Consider the following 24428-nt stretch of genomic DNA (forward strand, 5'->3'; position numbering starts at 1 on the left):
TTCTGTGATTCTCTTGGCCTTCCTCTCGTGGTTACAAGATTGTTATAACAATCTTATTCTAGGTGTCATATCCTTACACAGTAACTTCAAAGGCAGGAAACAGAGACAGAGAGAGAGAGAGAGAGAGTAGGAAAAGGGCCTTCTCCCTAAATCCCTCCTGTCCTTCTCATGGGGAAAAACCTTTCCAAGAAGTGTCCCAGCTGTCCTCCCTATGCCTCTCACTGCTGAGAACCGGGTCACATGCCTGTCCCGGAACCAGCCACTGACAAAGGAGAGTAGGATTGCCACAGTTGGCAGAGCCTAATTATGATTTATTCCTGGGGTGGACACATCTTTAGCAGTCTTCAAAAATTAAAATTCTCTTTTCAGGGAAAAGGAAGACTGGCCGTTAGATGGGTAACGAAGAGTGTCTGCCACAATTATTGAACTCTTTTAATATGGTCAAATAACCACACCGATGAATGTAGAATGACAACTCTGATGAGTGCAAAGAAGGAGCAGTTGGTGCTGTGCAAGTATAAACTAAAGGAACTTAACGTAGTCTGGCCACTCTTCTTCAAAGAATTGATAATTAAGCTAACATGTGGAGTGAGTTTTAGACGTTAAGTAGGCATAGGGGTTAAGGGATACTAGAATGGGGGTGGGGGGGGAAGGAGGGGACGTTCCAAGCAGAGGAAGCATATTATGTTTCTGTAGCTGAAAGAAGGGGCACAGATATTCACCGCTATTATTACTGCCACTGGTTTCATGAAGGCCTCTGAATTACTTTTAATTTTTTTTTTTTTTTTAGTGTTTATTTATTTTTGAGAGACAGAGAGAGACAGCACGAGCCGAAGAGGGCAGAGAGAGAGAGAGAGGGAGACCCAGAATATGAAGCAGGCTCCAGGCTCTGAGCTGTCAGCCCAGAGCCTGACGCGGGGCTCGAACTCACAGACCGCGAGATCATGACCTGAGCCGAAGTCGGGCGCTCAACCGACTGAGCCACCCAGGCACCCCTGAATTACTTTTAGAGTAAGAAGAAATTCTTAGGCTTATAAGTAGGATCCTGAAGTGTTAGAATTTCTGAAAATGTTCTGTGCTTTAAGGGGACAACAGGGGGGCCTGGGTGGCTCAGTCAGTGAAGCATCTGACTCTTTATTTTGGCTCAGGTCCTGATCTCGTGGTTTGTGAGATCAAGCCCTATGTTGCTTAGGATTCTCTCTCCCTCTCTCTTCCCCTCCCCCACTCACTTGTGTGCTTTGTCTCGCTCTCAAAATAAATAAATAAACTTAAAAAAAAATTAAGGGGAGAACAGGATAGGTTATTTGACCTGGATTGTCTTAGAAAATCCTGGGTATGGAGTTGACATGTATAATGACCTTATAGACAAAAATCAGTCTGTTACACCTTCTTCTTCCTTCTAAAAATTCTCTGCAGCTAGAATCTTATATTGACATCAATTAAAAACAGTAAGAACAGGGGCCCCTGTGTGGCTCAGTTGGTTAGGCATTTAACTTTTGATTTGGACTCCGGTCATGATCCCATGGTTTGTCAGTTCAAGCCCTGTGTCCAGCTCCACGTCTCTCTCTCTCTCTCTCTCTCTCTGCTTCACCCCTGCTCGTGCTCTCTGTCTCTCTCAAAATAAATAAATAAACAAATAAGCTGAAAAAGAAAACCAATAAGAACATCACCCTCATTTTTCTACATGTTACCTGAAACCTTTTGGCATACCGCCTGCATTAACTTCATGTAGCTCATGCTTACATGGTCTCATTAAAAAAAAAAATTTAATAGCATGGAACATTAAGCAAAAAGCAGTTTTTCTGAGACTTTGTGCATTCCTCATAAGAGAAAATAAAGTTTTGAAAAATAAGGTAAAAGCTTTTGACTTCAGTACACAGAACTTTCATGGACACTGGGTTAATTTCCTATAAATAGAGATTAGTAGTTTTATAAATTTGTTCAGGACTATAGAACTGTAAACAAAGACTAAAACTGCCCTCTTCTGAAAATCTATAGTTCTGTTATCGAAAGAATGCATATATCATATGTTTTAATTATTTAAAACGTAGTAATGATACTGAAATTCTCCTAGCAACTACAAATTCATGAGAGCTATTCAGGTTTAAAAATTTGGGAGTTTTAGTGTAAGCCTCTTCTACTGTGGTAATATTGTTACAAGTGCTCTAAAGTAATAGTGGCTTAAACATGTAACAGGATTGATACGGGCTACTAGTGTGTGTGTGTACTTTCAGTACAAGGAGTGGTGAAAGGCTGATGCTCTGGTGTCAGCTTCTGTCTCATGATCTAAGAATGGCTGCTTCAGCCCCTGGAATCACATCGACATTCCAGCCAGGGGGAAGAAGAGAGGGATGCAGTTCTATTGAGGGGCATAATCAGGTGCTCGACACATCAGTTCTGCCTGCATCCTTTTGGCAAGAACTTAGTCACAGGGTCACAACTAGCTACAAGAGAGGTGGGATATAGTGTGGGAAAATTGTTTTACCTAGGAAGCCCGTGTACCCATCTAAAACTTAGTCTATTTCTAAAATTAAGAAGTGGGGTGCCTGGGTGGGCTCAGTCGGTTAAGCGTCCGACTTCGGCTCAGGTCACGATCTCGTGGTCCGTGGGTTCGAGCCCCGCGTCGGGCTCTGTGCTGACCGCTCAGAGCCTGGAGCCTGTTTCGGATTCTGTGTCTCCCTCTCTCTCTGACCCTCCCCCGTTCATGCTCTGTCTCTCCCTGTCTCAAAAATAAATAAAACTTTAAAAAAATTAAAAATAAAATTAAGAAGTGGAGAACGGATGCTGAAAGACAGTAGCAGTCTGGGCGGTACTCACCGACTTTTGGCAGTTGCCAAAGGGGCTGGTTGAGTGGCTTGAAGCTTAGATGCGAGTGTGTAATCAAGGGGAAAAATGGGTGTCTGTGGAGACAATTCTACTTACGCATCTTATATCCCGTATAACCTTACTTTTTGCATTTTCATATCCCTGCCGTATAAGCTTAGTGAATTACTGAAAAAAAGCACATCATACATGGCTTGGAATGAATGAATGAACATCCTTTCTTTGCTTTTCTTGTATAATCTGTATTATGTGTGAATCCTTTTTTTCCCCACATTTGCCATTTGTTTGTTGCGATCTATATTTTGCTTACTTCCTTAAAGAGGATTTAGAAGGAGAGATGATCATAGTCCACAGTACATACTTTGTGTCTTGAATGTGTACGTGTGTATTGATTCCATGTGTGTATAGAAAATCTGAGAAATCTGATTTAACTTATACTATAGGACCAATTTTCCTTAACCCTCAAACTGATAGTATTAACTCTATTATTATGTCTTAATTATTAATAGAGTAGTTGTGAGTTTTTTGAAGGTTCAGTACTATGTTTGAGAATTCTAAAAATACTCTTGTTTTTAAACTGATACCCAACATCATTAATTAGTTTGTGAAGATGTTTACTCTGCACTTTATGGGTGTATTTTACGTATTGGCCAGCTATCTCTGGAGAAGATAAGATGGTCTGAGGGATAAAAGTTTTTTGATATGATTTTTCATGTCTCAAAAGATGCATTTTATAGAGGTTTGGGCCACTGTACCTTATTTTTAGCTTTCTTTTAGTTCACAGATTCATTTATTCATGTATTAATTCCTACTAATTAATTAATTAATTACAGATTCATTTGTTCATGTACTAATTCATGTAATTAATTCCTATTAATTAATTTCTTTAAAGTTTACTTGTTTATTTTGAGAGAGAGAGAGAAAAAGAGAGAGTGCAAGCAGGGGAGAGCTGGGGGGGGAGGTGGGGGTGGAGAGAGAGAGAGAGTCGTAAGCAGACTCCGTGCCATGCCTGCTCCTGCCATGGCACAGAGCCTGACACAGGGCTTGAACGCACAAACCGTGAGATCATGACCCGAGCCGAAACCAAGAGTCGGACGCTGAACTGACTGAGCCACCCAGGCGCCCCCTACTGTAAAATTTTAAAAACTTTTAAATGTCACATGCTTCAGTAAGTGTTGGGAATATGCAGATGGATGAAACCCAGTCTGCATCTTGCTGAGGTTAGTGTCTGGGAGGCAAGGGGGGCAGGCAGGGTGCTGATGGGATGGAGGGGAGTCTATAGTTGAGTAAGAGTTTGTCAGTGATGAGCTGGCGGGAGGGCATTCTAGCCTGAGAGTACTGGATGCAGGCTCATAATGTGGTAACGGTTCTTTATTTGGTGAGAGTGAAGGATACGGTGTGGATTAGAGATGGGGTGGAGGAGCCTGGACTGAGTACCTTTTTACATGACGATTTATTACCAGGCCTGGTCCTACCACTTGCAGGACCTGGGCAAGAGGACAAATGGTGATACAAGATAGCTAGTCATTTAAGAAGTTATAAATCAAGGCAATAAACTGTTAGAAAAGGATATACCAATCTATCTTGACAAAAGCAGTGAAAACTGTAAAACCATTGATACCAAATAACTGAGAACAGTGCAAATAAAGTTAATTTAGACTTCCACCAAAAGACTATTAATTCATTATTCATCCTGGGGAAATGCAGAGACAATGGCAAGTGGGCCAAGAGTGGGAGAAGAGGAGGGGACGTCTCCCTCAGCCTTCTCTTCCAAAGGCTGTGGAATCCATAAGAGAACACCTCCTTTGTTTTCTTCTTTTCTGGGGGGAGGAGCTCTTTCGTTTCTGCCAGCCTCTGTCCTATCATCGCCCCTTCCCCATCTCCACCGGCCCTGCGCCTGAGTTCCAAGGCTGTGTAGACCTTGCCGGTCTGGTCCAAGGGGCAACCTCTGACCCCTAGGTGCTCCAATCCTCCACTCTCACGGAAGGGTTTGAATTAAGAATTCTCTGAGCAGAAATAACATTTTGCCCTGTCCTCTTTGTGTCCCCTTCCTTCTGCCCTTGGGTCCAAGCTCCCTCCTTCAAGCAGCAGCTTTTGGCCACCCCTCGGGCTTGAGGTACATACACTAGTAGAACAACCTGACTTGAAGAAAGGGCCCATCTAGGGTGAGGAAGCTGGCTTAGGCAGGGCCCTTTGGGTGAAGAATGCCACAGACCCTGGTACTTGGAGCTTCGGATACAAGAGGGGACTCCCTGCGTGGTGGGGAGGAGGGCACAGCCAGAGGAAGACCAGAGCAGAGCCTTTAGCTCACTTGTAAGGCTAGTGCTGCATAGCACGCACGTGTGCCATCACACACAGACACAAATGCACGTACATATACCCAAAAGTTGTGCAAAATTGCCCAGACTCTCAATATATGGAGTGCATTTGTCTTCTTTTCTATTCCAGTTCAGGTTTAAAAAAATACTAGTTGTATTAAATTAATTTTATAATCCACTAATGGGTCAATTTGTGACCCAAGTTTGGAGAGGCCTGCTCTAGTTTTTGAGGTGGTGGTAATGTGATCAGATTCGTGTTTTGGAAACATCTGGCAGCTGATGGGGTGACGGATTGGATGGGTGGGTGGGATTTCTGGGTGTGAGATTCTGAGTCAGAGATAAGCCCAAAGGTGGTAAGAGTAAGAACAGAGAGAAGGGGAAGGTAGTGAAATCAACAGGTCTTAGTGGCAATTTGATACAGGGGGTGCAGAAGAAAACTAGGACAATATCATGATGCCCAATTTCAGTGATAGGGAATATAGCAGAGAATTATATTTGAAGGAAAATACATTGAATTGAGCTTAGTACATAGGTCACTTAGTACATAGGACCTCATTTGAGGTCCCAGTGCAACATTCAGGTAGTATTGCTTGTTAGTCGGAGAGAGGTTTAGTAAAGTAGGGATGGTAAGAGGGCTTTTGGTTTAGCAACGGGAAGCCACTGATAAACCTTAGCAAGGACAGATCGTGGTGGCTCAAACAGCGAATGTGTTGGGAGGTCAGGAGAAGAAAACATACACCATACGGTATAGTTTATCCTTTCCCATAGGCTTGATTGTGAGCATAGGAAGAAAGCAGATAACAAGAATAGGGCACCTACTTGAAGGAGGACATTTATTTAATTCCTGAGCACTCTTCTTCAGAAGGGAGGAGAAACCTGCGGGAAACCTGGATATTGAAGACACGAGAGGGGCGCCTGGGTGGCTCAGTCGGTTTTAAGCGTCAGACTCTGGATCTCGGCTCAGGTCACGATCTCACGGTTCGTGAGTTAGAGCCCTGCGTCCGGCTCTGCGCTGACAGAACAGAGCCTGCTTGGGATTCTCTCTCTTCCCCTCTCTCTGCCCCTCCCTTGCTGTTGCTCTCTCTGTGTCTCTCTCAAAATAAACCAATAAACTTAAAAAAAAAAAGAGAGCAGAGAGGAGTCATTCATCCAGCCCGGTTCCAGGGCAGATAAGAGAATGCATTTTAGCACATAAGTGGAGAAAAGCCCAGACAGAAGGAAGAACACCTCCTATCCAGGTGAGAAGGATGTGTGTTTGTTGGTGGAAGTTCCCCTCAACAGACAGTTGTTGGGTACAAGCAGCAGGTGCTGTGCAACCGCTGTGGCTGCAGAGATGAGGAAGGTGTAGTGGGGAAGATAGGCAAGGAAACCAGCAGGATGTGGGGCCAACGCCATGTCGAGCTGTGCTCAGGGATGCTGGGAACAAAGAAGAGAGCACGAGGCAAGCCTTTCCAGAAGAGGAGAGAGGACAAAAAGCAAAAGTGTTTGCACCTGGAAGAGCAGTCGGGGCCGTCTAAGTGAAGGAGTGGGATGAGGAGTGCGGTCAGGCTAGGGCTTGGGAGAGCGGGCCTGCATCGCGCTGCTGGTTGTCGGCAACCGTGGCCGTGACAACACTTTTTTGTTTTTACCATTATTGACTCTAAGTATCAGGTGAAACCTCATTTAGGAATACTTGAGAAAATGGGTTTTTATGACAAAGAAAGCTGCCTCTTGCTTATCCTCTCCCCCTCTCCCCTTTGATGACTTCTCTTGAAACTAATTTAGGTAAAGAAAGCCACCGCTTCCAAAAGTGCTTTGGTACCCTGGCATAATTTCAAAGAAATCTCCTTTCCCACTCAGTTAACTACATTTCCCCAGGAAAAAAAAAAAAATCTTCTCTGTCAATGTAACATCCCTTAACAGGACTCCTGCTGGTGGGTTCTTGTATCTTGCTGTGGCAGCTGTGAACATATATACTATTGATTGTTAATGTGTGATATAAATCCGACTGGAGCATGCCCACTAATTGGTTTGAGAGCTAGATATAGACAATGCTGTCTTATAGTAGCTTGTGTAGATAGGCCTAGTCATAGGGTTAATTCTGCCTGACAGCACATCAGCAGCATCTTGAGAGTAATTACCCAACAGAAGTTTTCCCACAGCTGAACTGAGAGCTTCAAAGGCTTCTGAATTTACAACCAGTATTAGCCTATATCTGAAACATAATGTTCCCACAAGGGCTCAGATTTTTTTTCTCCCTCTTGTTAAATGTATGGGGTTACCAGGTTCATTTACCCAGCGAACAACTTAGTGAAAAATTACCTGGTGTTGAATAATTGGAAATCTTTAATAATAAGTAAAGAGGATAAATTTAAATTTGAGTTTTTTATTGCTTTATTATATTACGGAAACAAGTTAATCTACCTCTTTTTTTTTTTTTTTAACGCAATTTATGCTCCTTCTCTCAAAACAAGTTAAAAAGTTAGTATCTTTTTCATGCTTGCTATCTCTGCAGATATGTGCATGTTCAGGGGACGTAGGATAATGCATATGTTTAAAATAGTTAAAAGAGATATGTATTTACATTTTAAAAAGCTGTTTTCCTTGTTGGCCATTGAACTGAAATCTGTAACCACTACATCCCCTCCCATAAAGTACCAGTTGTTCTTTAATATGCAATTTTTGTATTGTAAAACATTTCTTTCTCTTTGCAGGTCAGAAAGCAAATTTGACTCCGGCTCAGGTATGTTTACATTAGTGATGTTATTCTGAGTATATTTTATTTACATTATTCTCTGAGGAGCAACTCATCAGATCAAGAGCCATTTTGATTTTAAACAGACGAGGCAGCCTCTTTTCAAAATATGAACCCCACCTCAAAGCAGGGCGATTGGCTGCCTGGAATCAGAACTTGAGATGTTCACTTTGGGATTCTCGATAGTTCTGCAATAAGCATTAAATGCTCTCTATCTGCAGAGTTGCATTTTAAGAGCAGAAGTGGGGGTTGTACATTCTTGCCGCTCAAAATACAATATTATTCTCTCAGTAGGCAAAGCATCCTGAATAATTTGAAGATTATGTGCAAGGGACTTGTCAAATGTGGATAATAAATACATTTAATCCAGCAAACTGTAAGGAGTTTTAGCCAGTAGAAATGGAAATTTCTTTATGATTTATTAGTTTTTTAAAAAATTTGTTTTGTTGTGGGAGTGGATAATGCAAAACTAAGGTCACCTTAAGCCATTACTTTTGTATCTATCAAGACAAAATTCACATTCTCACAAACAGTGGCATATCAGCCTCATTAGATGTTTTCTTTTCATTAAGCATGAATGTAGCCATATAATCCTTAGGTTTGACTGAGGCTTTATGTCATTTTCTGAGATTTATGTGCTCCAGAATTTCTAATGGTGTTTATAATTAAAGCACAAAAATTTCCTCTTATTCAGTACAAAGGCCTTATGCCCTTTAGTGAACTGTTAGTAGATAAATAAACGTTGATTATTTTTTATTTTTCCAGGAGAAAATAATTTTCAGAGAAACATAGAATTTATTGAATTTAAAAGTAACATTCTGACTCTGGTTTGAGTTCCATTATGTTTTAACTTAAAAACATTTTTTTGTTTATTATGCTCCCAAGGGAACTAAAGACTATATATTCTTTTTGGTAGTGGTGTTAAGGAGCCAACATGCTTTTTCATTAAAAGCTTCATCTTTCTTTTATTGTATTCCTTTATGAATGTCTCCAATTTGGTAAGCCTCTTTAATATGAAGTTGGTACATTTGAGTTAACAATTTCACCAGAAATCTTTCCATTCTGTGTGTTCTTGGGCTTCTGAATCACATCTGACATTAATAGCATAAAACCAACATTTCTCGTTTACAATATTGACTACATGGAGACTGAAGTCATGGTGGCCTTATATCAGTGACTTGACTTTTTATTGATTCATAGGAGATGACTCAAAATAAGGTGAAAAATCTTTGTCGTTTTTTAAACAGTAAAATATTTAAGTATGATAAAAAATAAATGAATAGATTTGATAGAGAATGAATTTTTCATAGAAGTGGGATGTCTTTTTATCATTTGCCAGTAAGTCACCAAGTGTCATATTAAGGGCCTACTTTGTTATGATCCGATTTAATTCCCTAAACATCAATCAGAAACTGATTTTAGGGTATAGTATCTGGAACATAGTTCTCAAAAATGAAAAAGTCCACCAGGTTCATTTTGAAGGTAAAACCTGGAAATAGTGTACAAAATTGAAATATTAGGCAGCTATTGTCAAAGTCAGAAAATTTACGTTGAATTTTGAAATCCAAATTAAAATATGCCGCTAAACTCCTGTCGTGATAGTTATAACATCTGTACAGGCATACATCTTTCACTCTAGTGACCAAAGATTTTGTTCATGATCCTTATTTTTTCTAAGTCCTAATTTTTTTAAGCAGGTTTATCACGGACCACATCTGCATGTCTTTGAAAAGTACAAAGTTCTGTACCCTGAAAAATCTTATGGGGAATACTGATGAAAAGTTTATTTATTCTTTTAATTTAGAATTTAGATATGTTATGGAAAGAATTCAGATGGTTTCAAATTAAGAAACAGGTAATTATGTTTTCTTATAAGCTCTTTTAGCTTAGTATCGAATGAGGGAATCATGGCAGAGGAAGCTGGACCTGTATTCTTTGGCACGCTCTATCATGCAAATTTTGGTCAGAAATAAGATAGCATATTGGAACAATTAAATGTATGACTTTAATAGGTTCAGATTCTCTATTGTTCATCAAATACAGAAAGTGAACTTGCTCTGCTTAATGTTGTATACAGCTGTAAGAGTGTTCCTGACAGAGTAAACTTTGTAAATGAAGGAGGATGCCAATCTTACCAAGGCAAAACAAAACAAAACAAAAACACTTAAAAAATAAACAGTATGGTCAGTGACTAGCCATAAAGGAAAGGATTTCAAAGTAAAATGTGACATGTATATGTATGTACCTATAGCTCCCCTCCCAAGTGAGGAACCCAATTCATGCAAGGCTTATGCACATTTGTAGTGTGTGTAACCAAGTTTCTGACTGTGGAGTGAGATTCATGAGGAAGGAAGGGAGGTTTTCACTGTCATCACATGGGGAAAAATGTCGGTTGTTGAATGATCAGCCTAGAGAGAGATTTAAATTTTTTCTCATCAAAATTATATCAATTTTTTTTTCTATAAAAGCATCTGCAAACAAACTTGTGGTTTTTAAAGTTTCAAAAAATGTTATAATGAAAAATTTCAACTCTCTATAAAATTAGAGAGTGTGGTATAGTGGACATCCACATAATCCATCATCTAGATTTTACTATTGTTAATAATTTGCCATATTTATTTCACTTTCCTTTCTTTGCTTGAAATATTTTAAAGTAAAATACGTCCATTTCATGTCATTTTTGAAGCCTGAAGGTTATGGATTGTCTTGATTTACTGAAAGAGATCAACTATTTTTTTGAGTTTTTTTTGTCTGTCTCAGAAATGTGGGTCACATACAGATTCTTCTGGAAAAGGTTGTGGCATTACCATGTCCACATCAGTTAAAGGGTCCTCAAAAGTTCTATTTGTGGTGAAGGTTAAGAAAACCTTTAACCAGAAGGTAGCGGCACTGAATTAATTCTGATCTGAGAACCCCAGGAATGTTCTGTCCTGGAGATTAATTTGATTAACACTTTAGCTGCCCTCTAGCTGTGTCCTCTATGTACTGAGTTATATACTGATTAAAGTTTGTTTCTGTTGGTTTATAACTCAGTCCCGTCAAGCTTTTGGCTTTGCCGATGGAGAGCAATCAGGCCACCTTCTTTCTCACGCGGTTTTAGGGTTTCCATTTTAATGCTGTTTCCTAGTTGATGCACTGCTGTTGCTTGCCTGCATTCGTGTGTAGCTGGTGATTTTATTAATAGAGTGAAACAGACTTCCTTTTATGTTCAGGAGTAGCAAGAAGCCGTGCTCTTCTCCCCACCTCCCAAGAAGGGAAGTTAGTTGATGTGGAGGAAGCAGAGCATTGAGTCTAATGCAGTGATTAAACATGAAAGCTATATATCAAATCTCAGGAGAAACATGCTTTGGAAAGAGGCAGGGAACTGTGGAGCATATTGCATGATAGGCTATGTAAACAGAGCCCTGGAGGTCAGTGTGTGGATGCAAACCAATTAAATAAAGAAATTACTGGCTTTGCTTTCTGTCATCTGGATGGGGAGGATCACAAGTTAACATGCACAGGGCTGAAGTGTAAACTTTGCTTGAATAAGCAAGGCACCTTTGGAAACTTCCTTAACTCTTTCAGTTCTCTACTAAATTGTTTTGTTTTTTTTTTAATTTCACCGAAAGAAGTTAAAAACAAAAACCGAATATATGCTGTCTTTGCCCTCCTGTACATACCCATTAGCAAAGGTGTGAGTGATGAGTAGAACTGAAGAGAAAGCAGAGGATGAACTGCTGGAAAGAGCAGAGTTGAGTGTATAGTCAGATTTCAGGAACATGCACATGTCTTTAAAAAAAAAAAAAACATTTGGAAAAGCAGAGCTCTTGGAGAATAACTGAAAAAAGATGTTTTTCTCTTCTCCTGAATCCTGAATATAAGGCAAACATATAGTTGGAATTTACTAGTCACTATGTTAACATCAGGATATTGTTATTTCTGTTCTGTTAAAATAGGATAGTTTTCTGACCAAGAAGAACCTGAAGCCTATAAGTTAATAACTATACGTCAAGGACTGCCTGGAGTCTAAATCTGTGGTGTTAACCTTCTCAGGCCATGTTTGAATGAGAAAATGAAATACCAAGTTAAAATGATGGTTTCATGGTCCATAAACATTCAAAACAAAGATTTTTTTTTTCTTTTCTGTAGAGTCATGTTGGCTGAGAAAGTGAATAAGCTTATGTTTGGTGCTTGTTGATTCTGGGCTGCTTGGAATAGCTATACTAAAGATACGGGCTCGCAGAACACAGCAACTCAAAGGTATAAGATTTCATGAAAGCAAATTATGGAGGATTAAGAAACCTAATGAGCATGGTTTAGTGTGGAGAGTAGAGGAGGGAGCTCACTATTAAATAAAGCCCAAGAGTGTACAAGGTTAGGAGATCCTAAAAGACACGATAATAAAAGGCACAACGGAATATAATTATCCTGAAGGGGGGAAAAAAAAACCCAAGGAACAAAAAGCAGCTAGTGTCGCTTTTAAGATCTGTAGTTAAAAGGACTCTACGCCAGGGTAAGGAAATCAAAGAATATAATCAGTTAAAGCTTGAGGCAAAAACATAAGGGCAGTGAAAAATACAGTGGGCTGCTAATGGTGGTCACTAGGTTGAAGGGAAATGAGGAATCTGAATGGTGTAGAACTTAGGGTGTTGAAAGCTTGCGACAAACGAGACAGTCTGCCCTAACATAGTGAGGCTTTCTTAAGAAATATTAATAAAGGAAACATTTTCAGATCTTATCTATGTGACAGTATATTGGTAATACTTTTCAGTTGCTTCAAATCAATGTTGTCATTTTCAGTTTCTTATTTTTGAATGGCTTGTGACAAACGAAGAGCAAGGAAATACAATGTAAATCTCTATCGTTGGGCATCGTTCATTAATAGAAATAGGAAAAATATTGTCTATTCATCTGTTCATTCGTTCAGTCTACATTTATCATGCATGCTGTATGCCATACCCAGATGCTGAGGTTATGGCTGTGAACAGGGTGGATACAATTCATTTTCCAGAATCTTACAGCTAGTTGGGCCGTTTTACAGATTCACATGGATTTCTCTGCATATTTAGCTAAAAAGGGCTAACAAGGTTAAATTTAGATCCAGATGGTGAATTAAAGAACTCTTGATGTTTAAAGATAAGCTAATCTATTTTAGGTTTTGACATATTTATCTTTCTTTAATTTATTCAAACGGTATCACTTTGGTTTCTACTTTGACTTGTAAGAAACCAGCCTAATAATACGACTGGTTAGTGTGTAATTTTTCTATAGCTTTTAATAAGGAGTGACTTTTCACATTTGATTGTCATTAAAAGAGAGTAATTTACAAGAGAACAATGACAAATGTTTGGGAATACTGTTCTCTTCTTCACTTTTATTGAACTTTTGATGTGTTCTTTTACTGCATCCTAATCAGGGTTGGCCTGAAAAATCAGGCCATCTTCTTTAGAACGGTCTCACTGGATTGTGTAGAAGCAAGTAGAGGGCACCTAGCCTTTCATCGCCTTTTATAAAGTGATTTACACACCAGGAAGCAGCAAGGCATAGCAGCTAAGTGCAGAGGTTTTGCATCAGATAGATCTAAATGAAGGCTCTCCTTATGTCTAATAATTTTCTGTTGGCTTTCTTGGATTTCATGTATACCATTATGTTACATACTTAATTTTTTTCTTTTCTTCTAATTTAGAACTAGAGCATTTAAAGCTACAAATTTCCTTCATTAAAGCTTTAGCCGGGTCCCAGATATTTTTTATATTGTATTGTAAATAGTTGCAGTTTTGACTTTCTTTTGGACACAATGATTATTTAGGAAAGTGTTTTACCTTTCCATATGTACTATTTTCTACTTTTGTTTGTAATTTTCAGTTTCATTGCTTGGTGGTCAGAGAATGTAGCCTTACTATTTTTTAGTAAGTCTATTATCCGGTACTTATTAAAGTTGTAGTTTTGGCCTAATATATATTTAATTTTTATAACTCTTCTGTGGGTGATACAAAAAGTGTATTCTCTGAAATACAAAGGATTCCATGTATATTTATTAGATCAGTCTGAGTCGTGATATATATCATTATTTATTTGGTTTCTCTTTTATCTGACAAGGACTTTGAGAAGAGAGATACTCTGTCAAAAAAAAATATATATATATATATTTTTTTAACCTGAAAAAAAAATATTTTAACCTGAATTCTACCTCTTTAGATATCACCATCCCTATGTTTTCAGCTGCAGGTACTATGTGTTTTCCGGCATTAGCCACCTTGCTTGGGTCATGTATTGTACTTGCCTTCCTATAGAGAACGTTTTTCCAAAGCAGTGCCCAAAGAAATGAAGGCTCCTCCAAAAAGGAAACTGATGCTATCCCAAATTCACATGTGAAGCAAGAAGTTGTTATGCTACCTGTAAACACTGATGCTTTCCCCTTCCTTTTTGCCCTCAATGTCATCCCATAGCTTTGTGAGGAAAGTGGCTCCAAGCCTTTAGGTTTTAAGGTTCAGCCCAAACATTGCCCCCTCAATTAAATCTAGCCATCTTTTACACCTCCCCAGCAGTTAATCATTCCTTCCTGTGGGCAAACACTGGATCTTATACTTGGATTTATTACAGCCTTTATGCTCTGCTATACTTATTTGTGTGAATCTTTTCTTTCTCTCTAAGTCTGTGAGTGTTTTGAAGAAAGAACCGTGTCTTATTCACCTTTATAGCCTTGGTATCTGGTATGAATAATTAGTTCATAAACAAAAATTCCGTGAGGTTGGGAGTTCTGTTCTTCACTTGCAATAGAAATGCTTAACTAACTACCAAAGATTTACTCTCCCCTTTCAGAGTCACGGGGAAGTGGCTACTCAGTGAGAGATGGCAGTTTCCCATCCCTCTCCACCAATGTGGGGGCATGTGACTAATTCTCCGGTGGAGTATGTGTCATTTCTGGGTTAGGGGATTAAGTATCCAGTATACTCCACCTCTCTCTTCTGAAGTTATGTCAGAGGTACATGTTGAACATGATGGCATCACAGTATGGAAGGAGTCTGTATCCCTGAGTCATGCTTGGAAGAGATTCACTCAGGAGAGCCCTTCACCTCAGAGCATCTTCAGTGGCCTTTATGCAGAAGGAAATAAACTTTTATTGTAATAAGCCACTGAGATTTTGCCATTGTTTATTATGGCAGCTAAAGTTACAAACCCTGATTAGCCCAGTGCCTAGAATACTTCCTGGCAGATAGTTGGTGCTCATTGATTATTGTTGGATAAATGATAAAATTAATGGCTAGGGATTATATTGTCTAACCCAAAGATGATCCTTTAAATGAGGGATCATAGAAATATAGTATACTGTGTTCTGTATAATCACCAAGCCTATCACTTGTCAATTGTCACAATCATACAGTATTGTGACTTTAAGAAGTCACTTTAAAAAGCAGTGACTTGGGGCGCCTGGGTGGCGCAGTCGGTTAAGCGGCCGACTTCAGCCAGGTCACGATCTCGCGGTCCGTGAGTTCGAGCCCCGCGTTGGGCTCTGGGCTGATGGCTCGGAGCCTGGAGCCTGTTTCCGATTCTGTGTCTCCCTCTCTCTCTGCCCCTCCCCCGTTCATGCTCTGTCTCTCTCTGTCCCAAAAATAAATAAAAACGTTGAAAAAAAAAATAAATAAAAAAAATAAAAAAAAAAAAAAAAGCAGTGACTTAAAACAACAATAATATATTCTTGCTCATATGTCTGTGGACTGGTTGGGAGTTGGCTGACATAGGTTGGTCACAGGTTGGGTCCAGGTCTGCTCCACGGGTATTGTCATTGGTGATAAAAGAGAAGAGGGCAGACTTCACTATGCAAGCACATTTTAAGCCTTTGTTTGCATCAGATCTGCCAACATCCCATTGGCCAAGCAAGTCACATGTCCAAGCTGAAAGCGAAGGAAGGGGAAAGAATTCTGCCCTTCCTCCTCACTAATCATGCACATGTAAATATTCTCTCTTCCTTCTGGTGGGAAGAACTGCTGAGTCACATGGTAAAAGGTGTAGCGATGGGAAAGGGAAAAGAATAGGAGCCTATAGTGGAATCTACTACTTTAGCACATCCTGTACTTGGATCAATTCTTTGGTAAAATGTTTATAGAGTTGGAAATATTATATTTCTAAATTGAATTCAATTCCTTCTTTATAATCACATTACAGTAACCTAACTTTGGATGTAGTATTAATAGTATATGATAATGAAAATATTTGTATAATGCTTTGCCATTTAAACGGTACTTTGATAAATCGTACCAAGTTTGAGACTCAAAAGTTAGCAAGATACACAGGGATATTTTTTTATCAGTGAAGGAGTTGAAATACAGAAAGGTTAAATGACTTGTTTAAGGCCACATGGCCAGTAAATGGCCAATCTGAGATTGGACTTCAGATCTCCAACTTGCAAGGACTGTGTCCTTTTTATTAGATCATGGGTTAGTTATTTTTTTGTTTGTTTGTTTTTTAAGTTTATTTATTTTGAGAGAGAGAGCATGCATGTGTGTGTGTGAGCAGGGGAGGGGCAGAGAGAGAGAGGGAGAGAGAGAATCCCCAGCAGGCTCCATGCTGTCAGTGCAGAGCCCAATGCAGGACTCCAGCTCATGAAATGTGAGATCATGACCTGAGTTGAAATCAAGAGTTGGATGCTTAACCAGTTGAGCCACCCAGGTGCCCCGATTTAGCAACTGTTATACATTATAAAATGTATTTTTCTCAAATTAAACATAATATGATTATAAACATGCCTTGAAAATATAAAGTGTAATACAGATTTATATATGGTTTCAATGTGGCTTTTAGTAGGCCATTGAAAGGTTGCTGGCAGTTTCCCAAGAGGCCTCAAAAGATAACATTAATTGCCTTGGTGAATTTTCTGTGTTCTCGTATCTAGTCTTAAACTTCCAGGCCCAGAAATTTAGATGTTTTAGTATCTTTTAGGGATGGACTCATATTGACAAACCCACAATACTAATGGATTAAGCTAGAATGCCAATGTATTTGTGTATGATGATAAATACAATTTTCCCATGCCTCAGAATACTTACATGTGCATGATCAGCGTCTTCTTTCTCTTTGTGAGGCTATGTGACTCACAAAAATCACAGTAAGAACTCACTTTATCAATTGACCGAACTAAATCACTACATATTGGGACTGAAATTTCCTTACCATAGCATATTAGCACCCTAAAGGCAGGCACCTACATGGGGAGTCAGATCATAACCAAAAAGTTGCTCTGTTGAGCACAAAATAAGAAAAAAAGGGAAATAAACAGATTGAAATATTTAGCTTTGGTGAGTTTAAGTTAACATGAATTATCTATCTCAAAATAGGGGTCGTCCTGGCCAGTGAGGCTTGATATAATTTAACATTCATTGACTTCACCTTCATCCATCCATCTACCCATCCATCCTTATGAAAGACAGCTTTGCCTTTGGGCTTGGAAAACATACTATGAGTCCATTACCTGAGACTTTGTTTCCAAGTTCTTAGAGCAGGAGACCATGTGTGGAAACTTTAGAACTTAAAATTCATAGTTTAAATTTTTCTTAGCTATTGAAGCATGTATTAAAATTTTCATGGTTTAACATACCACGTCAGCATACTAAAATTAAGATGCAGAACAAGGTCAATATATAGATCAAGATATAGAACATTTCTATTACCTAGAATGTTCCCTCATATTTTCCTTCAGTCAACTCCCACTTCTCAGAGGCAACCATTGTTCTGACTTTAATCACCATTGATGAGATTAGTCTGTTCTTGAACTTCATATACAATAAAATCATACAGTGTGTACTCTCTTGTGCGTGGAATCTTTTACTCCATATAATGTTTTTGAGATTTAATCATGTTATTTGTAAGTACCAGCAGTTAACTGCTGTGTAGTATTAAGTTGGGATGCATATTTTGGTCTAAGTCAGGCTACCCTTCATGCAGTTAGGTTTACTGAGCTATCTCTGTTTCTGAAATTCTCAGGCCCAGAATACTGTTGTTAATGCACTGAGGCAGTATGTAGACATTTTTACTTTGACGCTTCATGATCAGTCAGTGTAATGCATTGTGCATGTAGAACACTTACTCTAAGACGTGGTGGAGGATATAGGAGTGTGACACAGTTTCTGCCCTCATGGAGCTTGTCATGTAATTGAAGAGATGAGATACATGCATACACATATACACAAAAATATCTGGAGGGGCAGTTTCCAGTAATGGAGTCCTACTGGAATTTAGAAGGGAAATTACTGTAGGCTACAGTGACTGATTAGGCGGGTTCCTTGTTGGAGGTACAATTTAGATCTTCAGAGGTCAAATTTGGATAGAGATAAAAGAGATGGTTTTTAAATAGAGAGCCACTTAAAGTCAGGCACAGAGGCAAAGTGCAAAAAGTATTTGAGGAACAGTAAGTAGAGGACTTTTGTTGGGAAGTAATGGTACAGTTGGGCGTCTGTTAGAGACCACAGGTTAAAGAATTTGGACTTCACTCTACAGATAATAGTAACAATCGCTAACACTGATTTTATGCTTACTATGTGACAGGCACTGTACCAAGTGCTATATGTTTACTAATTCATTGAATTTGTACAAATCATGCACTATTACTCCCATTTTATAAATTGAGTAGAGTAAGGCACAGAGAGCTTGGGTATTTTGCCCAAAGTTACATAGCTAGTACATGACAGAACTGAGATTTGATCCTAAGTAGCCTAATCACAGAACCCACAGTCTTAACCATTATGCAGTAAAACCCCTAGAATATGGGTTGACGTGATGAAAAAATATTTATGACTTTTTACTGATATGCCTTCTTATTCATACACATGACCGTTCTTACTCATACACATGACATACTTGTCCATACAGTCACACATGATTGTAGAAATTTTCTCCCCCAAAAAGTTCATGCAGGAATCTGTTGAGAAACAGGTTTTAAAGGTGATGTTGAGTTTTAGTTTCTAAAAGCAGATTGTCCCCACAACATTAAATCACCTGTGGAAAAAGATACTCATACGGGATTTGTTGTAAAGAAATGATTGATGAAGAATTAACAGTCTCTAGAGAATTGATAATAATTTTGTTTTGGACAGCCCCTTATTTTTAATACAGTTCAAAATTAAGATAATTCAATTAATATAGTTGACTGTAGTTGCTGTAGGAAGTGAAATGCTTACCTTAGATTGGTAGATATCCATCAAGTGGAATGAATTGGTAGTCGTTGTTACCTTCTGGAGAGATAGCACATGGGTTATTTGTCCATTCATGTTAATTGACATATCTTGCTCATTCCTGGGCAGAAATAAGATCCATTTAACTACAAAGGGTAGAAATTTTGTTTTGAACACATTACTTGGTTGCAGGCGTAAGATTTTTAACATTTTGCTGCAGTATGAAAATATTTTGTTTAGAGAACAAGTACAAATGCAGTAAGCAAACTATCAAGTATTTGCTTATTATGTCAAAATGTTCTGATAAAAATAGTTTAAAATGCCAGTGACATTTTAGTTCTTTTTTTATGTCTCAGTAAGTTTTTGGTTCTATCTTTTGTATTCTAGAGCTAAGCTATAGGAAAGAACATTTTACAAGAGGTTCTTTTGATTTTTCATTAATTCCCTGGATAGGAATCAAAGATAAATCAAAGATAATCAAAGATAAAAATTAAAGTAAATTTTTGCTTGATTATCATGGGTCTTTTTAGTGATTTTCAATATATATGTTTTGGAGATTCCAGTACTGTTTCTTAATTAAGAACTTAAGTGGCCAGATGCCTTACGTGATATTCGATGTTGGAATTAGTAATCTTCTATTCTAGTTGTACTTTTTTTGTTTTTGTTGAAATGCAGGACATATTGATATATATTAAAGGCATATTTAGTCGACATCATATTTTCACACAATAACATGTGGTAATGTTCACTGAATAAGTGATGAGTGAATGATTGATAAATGGGATGATGTTGAGTTTTGCAAAGATGTATTTTTGCCATTTCCAAAATAATATAGAATACTTACTAAATTGCATTTTTCTTCAAAGAGTGTGTCTATAAATTACCTTGTCATCCAAATCATTTACATCATGGATAGAAGGCCATCATGTAGAAGGTGAGAGATGTGAAGGACAATAAAATTCAATAGCAATGGAGATATGTTATAGCAGAGCATAGCAGCACAAAACAGTAATGTGAAGACTGAAATTAGATAGCCTATCAGTATTTTTCCTATCAAAAATGATAAGCCTCAGGCTCCCCAGAGTTTGGGATATTATTCTAACATTTTAGATTTAAATGTATTTCTATGCTGTATTAAAATTAATTCAGTTTTTCCTTTGTGTTGCTGTATGCTAATAGTCAATAAACTCTACTTTTACCGTATGAATGAAAGTAGCATTGAAACTCAAATGTAATGCCTTAGAGCTATCCTTATAGGAATTTATTTAAATTTATTGTATTTTGTGGTTTGCTTTATATTAATCTTGTACATAATTTGCCTTTTAAGTCATACTTATACTTTTTATCATGACCTACTTTTTAATTATCAGTATTCCTTAAAATAATGCCTAGATATGTGGCTTTGCTGATTTATTTATTTGGAAATTTGTTGGTTTAAAATTCTAAGCAGTGCACCAATACATTTATTTTGGTAGCCTATCGTATTTTAGATTTTTTGGGGGGATCGTTGAAGAATACTGCATAACTGGCGCTTAAAATTGCCTGTAGTTCCCAGTATATATGTTCACATGTGAAAAATAAAAAATATCCCCCCAAAATCTAGATTAAAAATTGTTAGATTCATTTATGACAAAATATAATTTTTTTCCAAAAGTTTTTCTGTGTAAAACTAGAATGCATTTTTGTAAACTGGCAAATATAGCCATGTCAGATATGGACAAAACATTATGATGTTTTGCTAAAATGATACAAAATTTTATGAATGAACAGTAAATTAAAAGGGAAATATTAATGTCAAAAGGCTGCCATTTTATCGATTTGGAAGTTTAATGAAACTGTGTTCAGTTCCACAAATGTTTGTTGATTGCGCACTAAGGTAAAGCTTTGCCTTGAGCAAACTATTTGTAAATTATTATAGAATAATTTAGTTTCTAACAGAGATAACTCTCAGCATAGAAATTTACTACTGTTAGGGTATTCACACATGATTGGGATTAGCATAAAAGACAGTCGCCTCTCTGCTGCTATTTATTTTGCAGTTAACAAGGTCAGAGGGGGCTTTTGATTATTTTGTGCTTGTGTGCCTAACACATACCTAAAGAAAAAATTATCACAGATCCCAGTGTCAGTTTAGTTATGCAGCTGATTTTTTAACTCTTGATTCAACAGCTGGTTATTGTTACATTATTTTAGTATTTGTAAACTTCTTGGTAGTACAGGTGACAATATTTTTTCCTAAAATGGAACATTATATAAATGAACAAAGATGCATTGTTAGTAAGATTATTTTAAATGTGAAGATATGCAGCTCAATTGTAACCAACTTTATTACTTAATAAACGTGACTCTTTAGATTTGAGGGGAATGTTTAAAGACGGCTTAATTAAATTCTTATGTGTAGTTAATTCTCATCTCTATTTTGTAACCAGTTTTTTTTAAAAAAAAGATCTTTTACAGTTTTTCAAAATACTCTGATTCATTTTGTAGAAACTTGAAGTGTATCATGTTTTAGCAATTATTTTTTAAATTGCGTTTTAGAAATTCCCAGTTTAAAAAGTAATTCGATTGTCATCTCTATCTTGTAACCAGTTCATAAGAAAGCAATCTTTTATATTCTTTGAAAGTACTTCAAATTTTTTTATTAGAAATCTAGGAGATACCATGTCTTACTTTTATAAAATGATTGGTAAGAACTTACTTTTCTACTTTATTCTCCTTACTGCTAGATTTAATAATCTTTCTCTTTTGGCATAATTTTTCAAAAAGCTTTTTTCCCAATTCATATGAATTTTGCTAGATATGATATATCACCACACAAGTCGTTGGTCTATGTAATAGAAAGATGAATGCTTCTCTTGTTATCTGCATTTCTCACTAAGAGTCAATAAGTTGATTTTATATAGGATGAACAGAAATGGGAGAGCTGTGGTTTAGGAAATGTTTTAATCTGTGTGAAATAACTTAGCAGGGCAATGTGGTAAAAATGACGTGATTAATGATTGAAAAAGATTAAAATATTTTCACATTCTGTTTTTAATGACCGATATCTTTAAGTTTCTACTCTTAAAATTTATAACTAGTAAAATATTACAGGCAAAATATATCATTTATAAACCACTTGAAGTTGTGTTTCACCTTATCAGATTGTGCCTGCTTTTTAGCCAAAACAGCATAAATTAAAAACAAATTTTAACTGAAATATAGCTTGTGTGCTGTTCTTAAATACATTCATCGAAGTGTTAATATTTATTAGGTTCAGCATAAAAGAGCTAAGATTATTGTTTTTAATTAGGCAGTTCAGTCAGTACATAATTTTTAAAATTTATCTTTACAACTAGGCAGATCTTCATCATTTGGAAATAGGCCATTTTAGTAAATTTAACTATAAATGTTTTCTATGTATATACGTGGTGACAAGTACAACTATTAATGTTGGAGTTTTGCCCATTGATTCTAGTTGTTCTGTCTTTTTTTATCCAGAGATAATGATGTATATTCAGTCTCTGTCATATTTACCTAGAGGAAGTCTTTTTAATCCCTCATTTTTCTCCTTCACTGAGGTTATGTGTAAATACTACATGAAATGGCAAATGGAAGAAAGTCTGTTTTGTCTAAAGATACCATTCATCTTAAACAAACACAATCTGTCTTTGAAAGCATAGTGATATGAGTTTTGTTTGGTGGGAGGAGGACGATGGCTAAGACCAAAGCAAAAATATGTTGCAAATTATATCAACTGGTATTAAGCCCCTTTAAAAATTGGATAATTTTTTCTGATTGTATCTACTTGAGGGAATCACCCTCCCTGCTCGCGGCACCTCTCCCCCCCCCCCCCCCCCCCCCCCCCCCGGCCGCACATGCAGTTGCATTGCTTCTGAATTTCCATCATCACTGGCATACCATTTTTATGAAGACTTGCATTGATTTCTGCCAGAAACCTATGCTAATCCTTAGATATCTTACAGAACAGTTTTCTAGAAATGCCATGTATATGAATTTAGGAAAAGGAATATGTTATTTTAATTATTTCCAATTTTGAAACCTCACAAAATGGAATAAAATAACTTTATTTAACTTTTATATTGTGAACTCTCTAGAGACAGCGCTCTGTTTAATTCCAGCACTAAGTCACAAGTGATGACTGAATAAATGTTTACTAAGCTCATGCCAAATGAATTAATCTTTTATTGCTTACATTTGCTTACATTTATTATGAAAACTAGCATCTTTGGTATTGTTCCTGCCATCTTGTTTTCTCTGTACTATGCTTGTCCTTTCTCTCCTTTTGTTTCCTGTTTTTCCTTTGGTTAGATTGAGTAAATTTTTATCATTTAAAAAAGAAAACTTCTGGTTATAATTAAACATACTATTTCTATTTACATCTACAATTTAATTTTAAGGAACATATTTGACCTTGTATTTTTCTGTTAATGTTGGGAATTAATTAAAATGTATAACTTCTTTCTGCTTCTCCTAGTATAAGAACTTTAGTACTTTTAATTTGTTTCTGATGCCTACGCCCATGGGCTGACTTCAATCTGGAATTTTTAGGACACTTCTCATTATGCCTCTATCTACTTCCTTAAAAATCATATCTCAAGAAGCCGTTGTGTTAAAGCTGCATTATTAATTACTACCTCGATTTAATTATGCAATTTTACATCTTTATCTACTCATCATTGTTTCTTGTGTCCTGATCTTAGATCTATTTTTCATTTTGCTATAGTACTTTTTTAGGTTTTCTTTCAGAATTGGTTCAAGACAGCAAACTATTTGAGTTACTTTATATATAGATCATTTATTCACACTTTGAATGTCAAAAAGGATTCAAGGCAGAAGATGCACCATTGTAAATTTATTCTTCAGGCATGGCAGTTGGTAAATAGAACTTGTGTGATTCTAAGATCTTTGGGTGTGCTTTCGTTAATGGTGGACTTTCTTTTTCTCTTTTACGTGCTAAACTTTTTTAGGTATGATTTTAGTTTATAACTCATTTGCTAAGAATTTCCTCTTAAGAGGCAAAAAAGGGAATTTGTTAGGTATCATTCAGTTAAAAATATGCACTTCAACAAATACTTGATAAGCATCCTTTCTATGCAACAAATATCCAGTATTGAGGAGGAGCATGGTAAATACAATACTTGGTTAAATGTGCTGAGATGGGTTTTTTTTTTTCATGTTATAGTTGAAATTTTTCATGTGATGGCTTACAATTCTTGAGTTTTGCTTTAAGCGTACTTTAGAATTAAATGGATGCAAGGCAAAATTTAAAGATATATTACTATCTTTGATCAAATCGGGGTATAAGTGGCCCCGCTTTTTCAATGTCATTATCCATTTTCAGATACTTAGCTAAATTAACTACATGTTAGAGCAGTTCAAGGCATGAGAGGATTTCACTTT

The 24428-nt window shown here is 37.1% G+C and overlaps 1 protein-coding gene across 1 annotated transcript in view; it reads left to right on the forward strand.

Moving 5' to 3' along the window:
- The window catches only part of MSRB3 (methionine sulfoxide reductase B3), a 168901-nt gene that overhangs the window by 75557 nt on the left and 68916 nt on the right, over nt 1-24428 (forward strand). The window contains exon 5 of the mRNA XM_032594008.1: nt 7835-7863. Within this exon, the coding sequence (XP_032449899.1) occupies nt 7835-7863 (29 nt within the window). The remainder of the gene's footprint in view (nt 1-7834; nt 7864-24428) is intronic.

Source organism: Lynx canadensis, chromosome B4, assembly GCF_007474595.2.
Source record: "Lynx canadensis isolate LIC74 chromosome B4, mLynCan4.pri.v2, whole genome shotgun sequence".
Classification (NCBI taxonomy): domain Eukaryota; kingdom Metazoa; phylum Chordata; class Mammalia; order Carnivora; family Felidae; genus Lynx; species Lynx canadensis.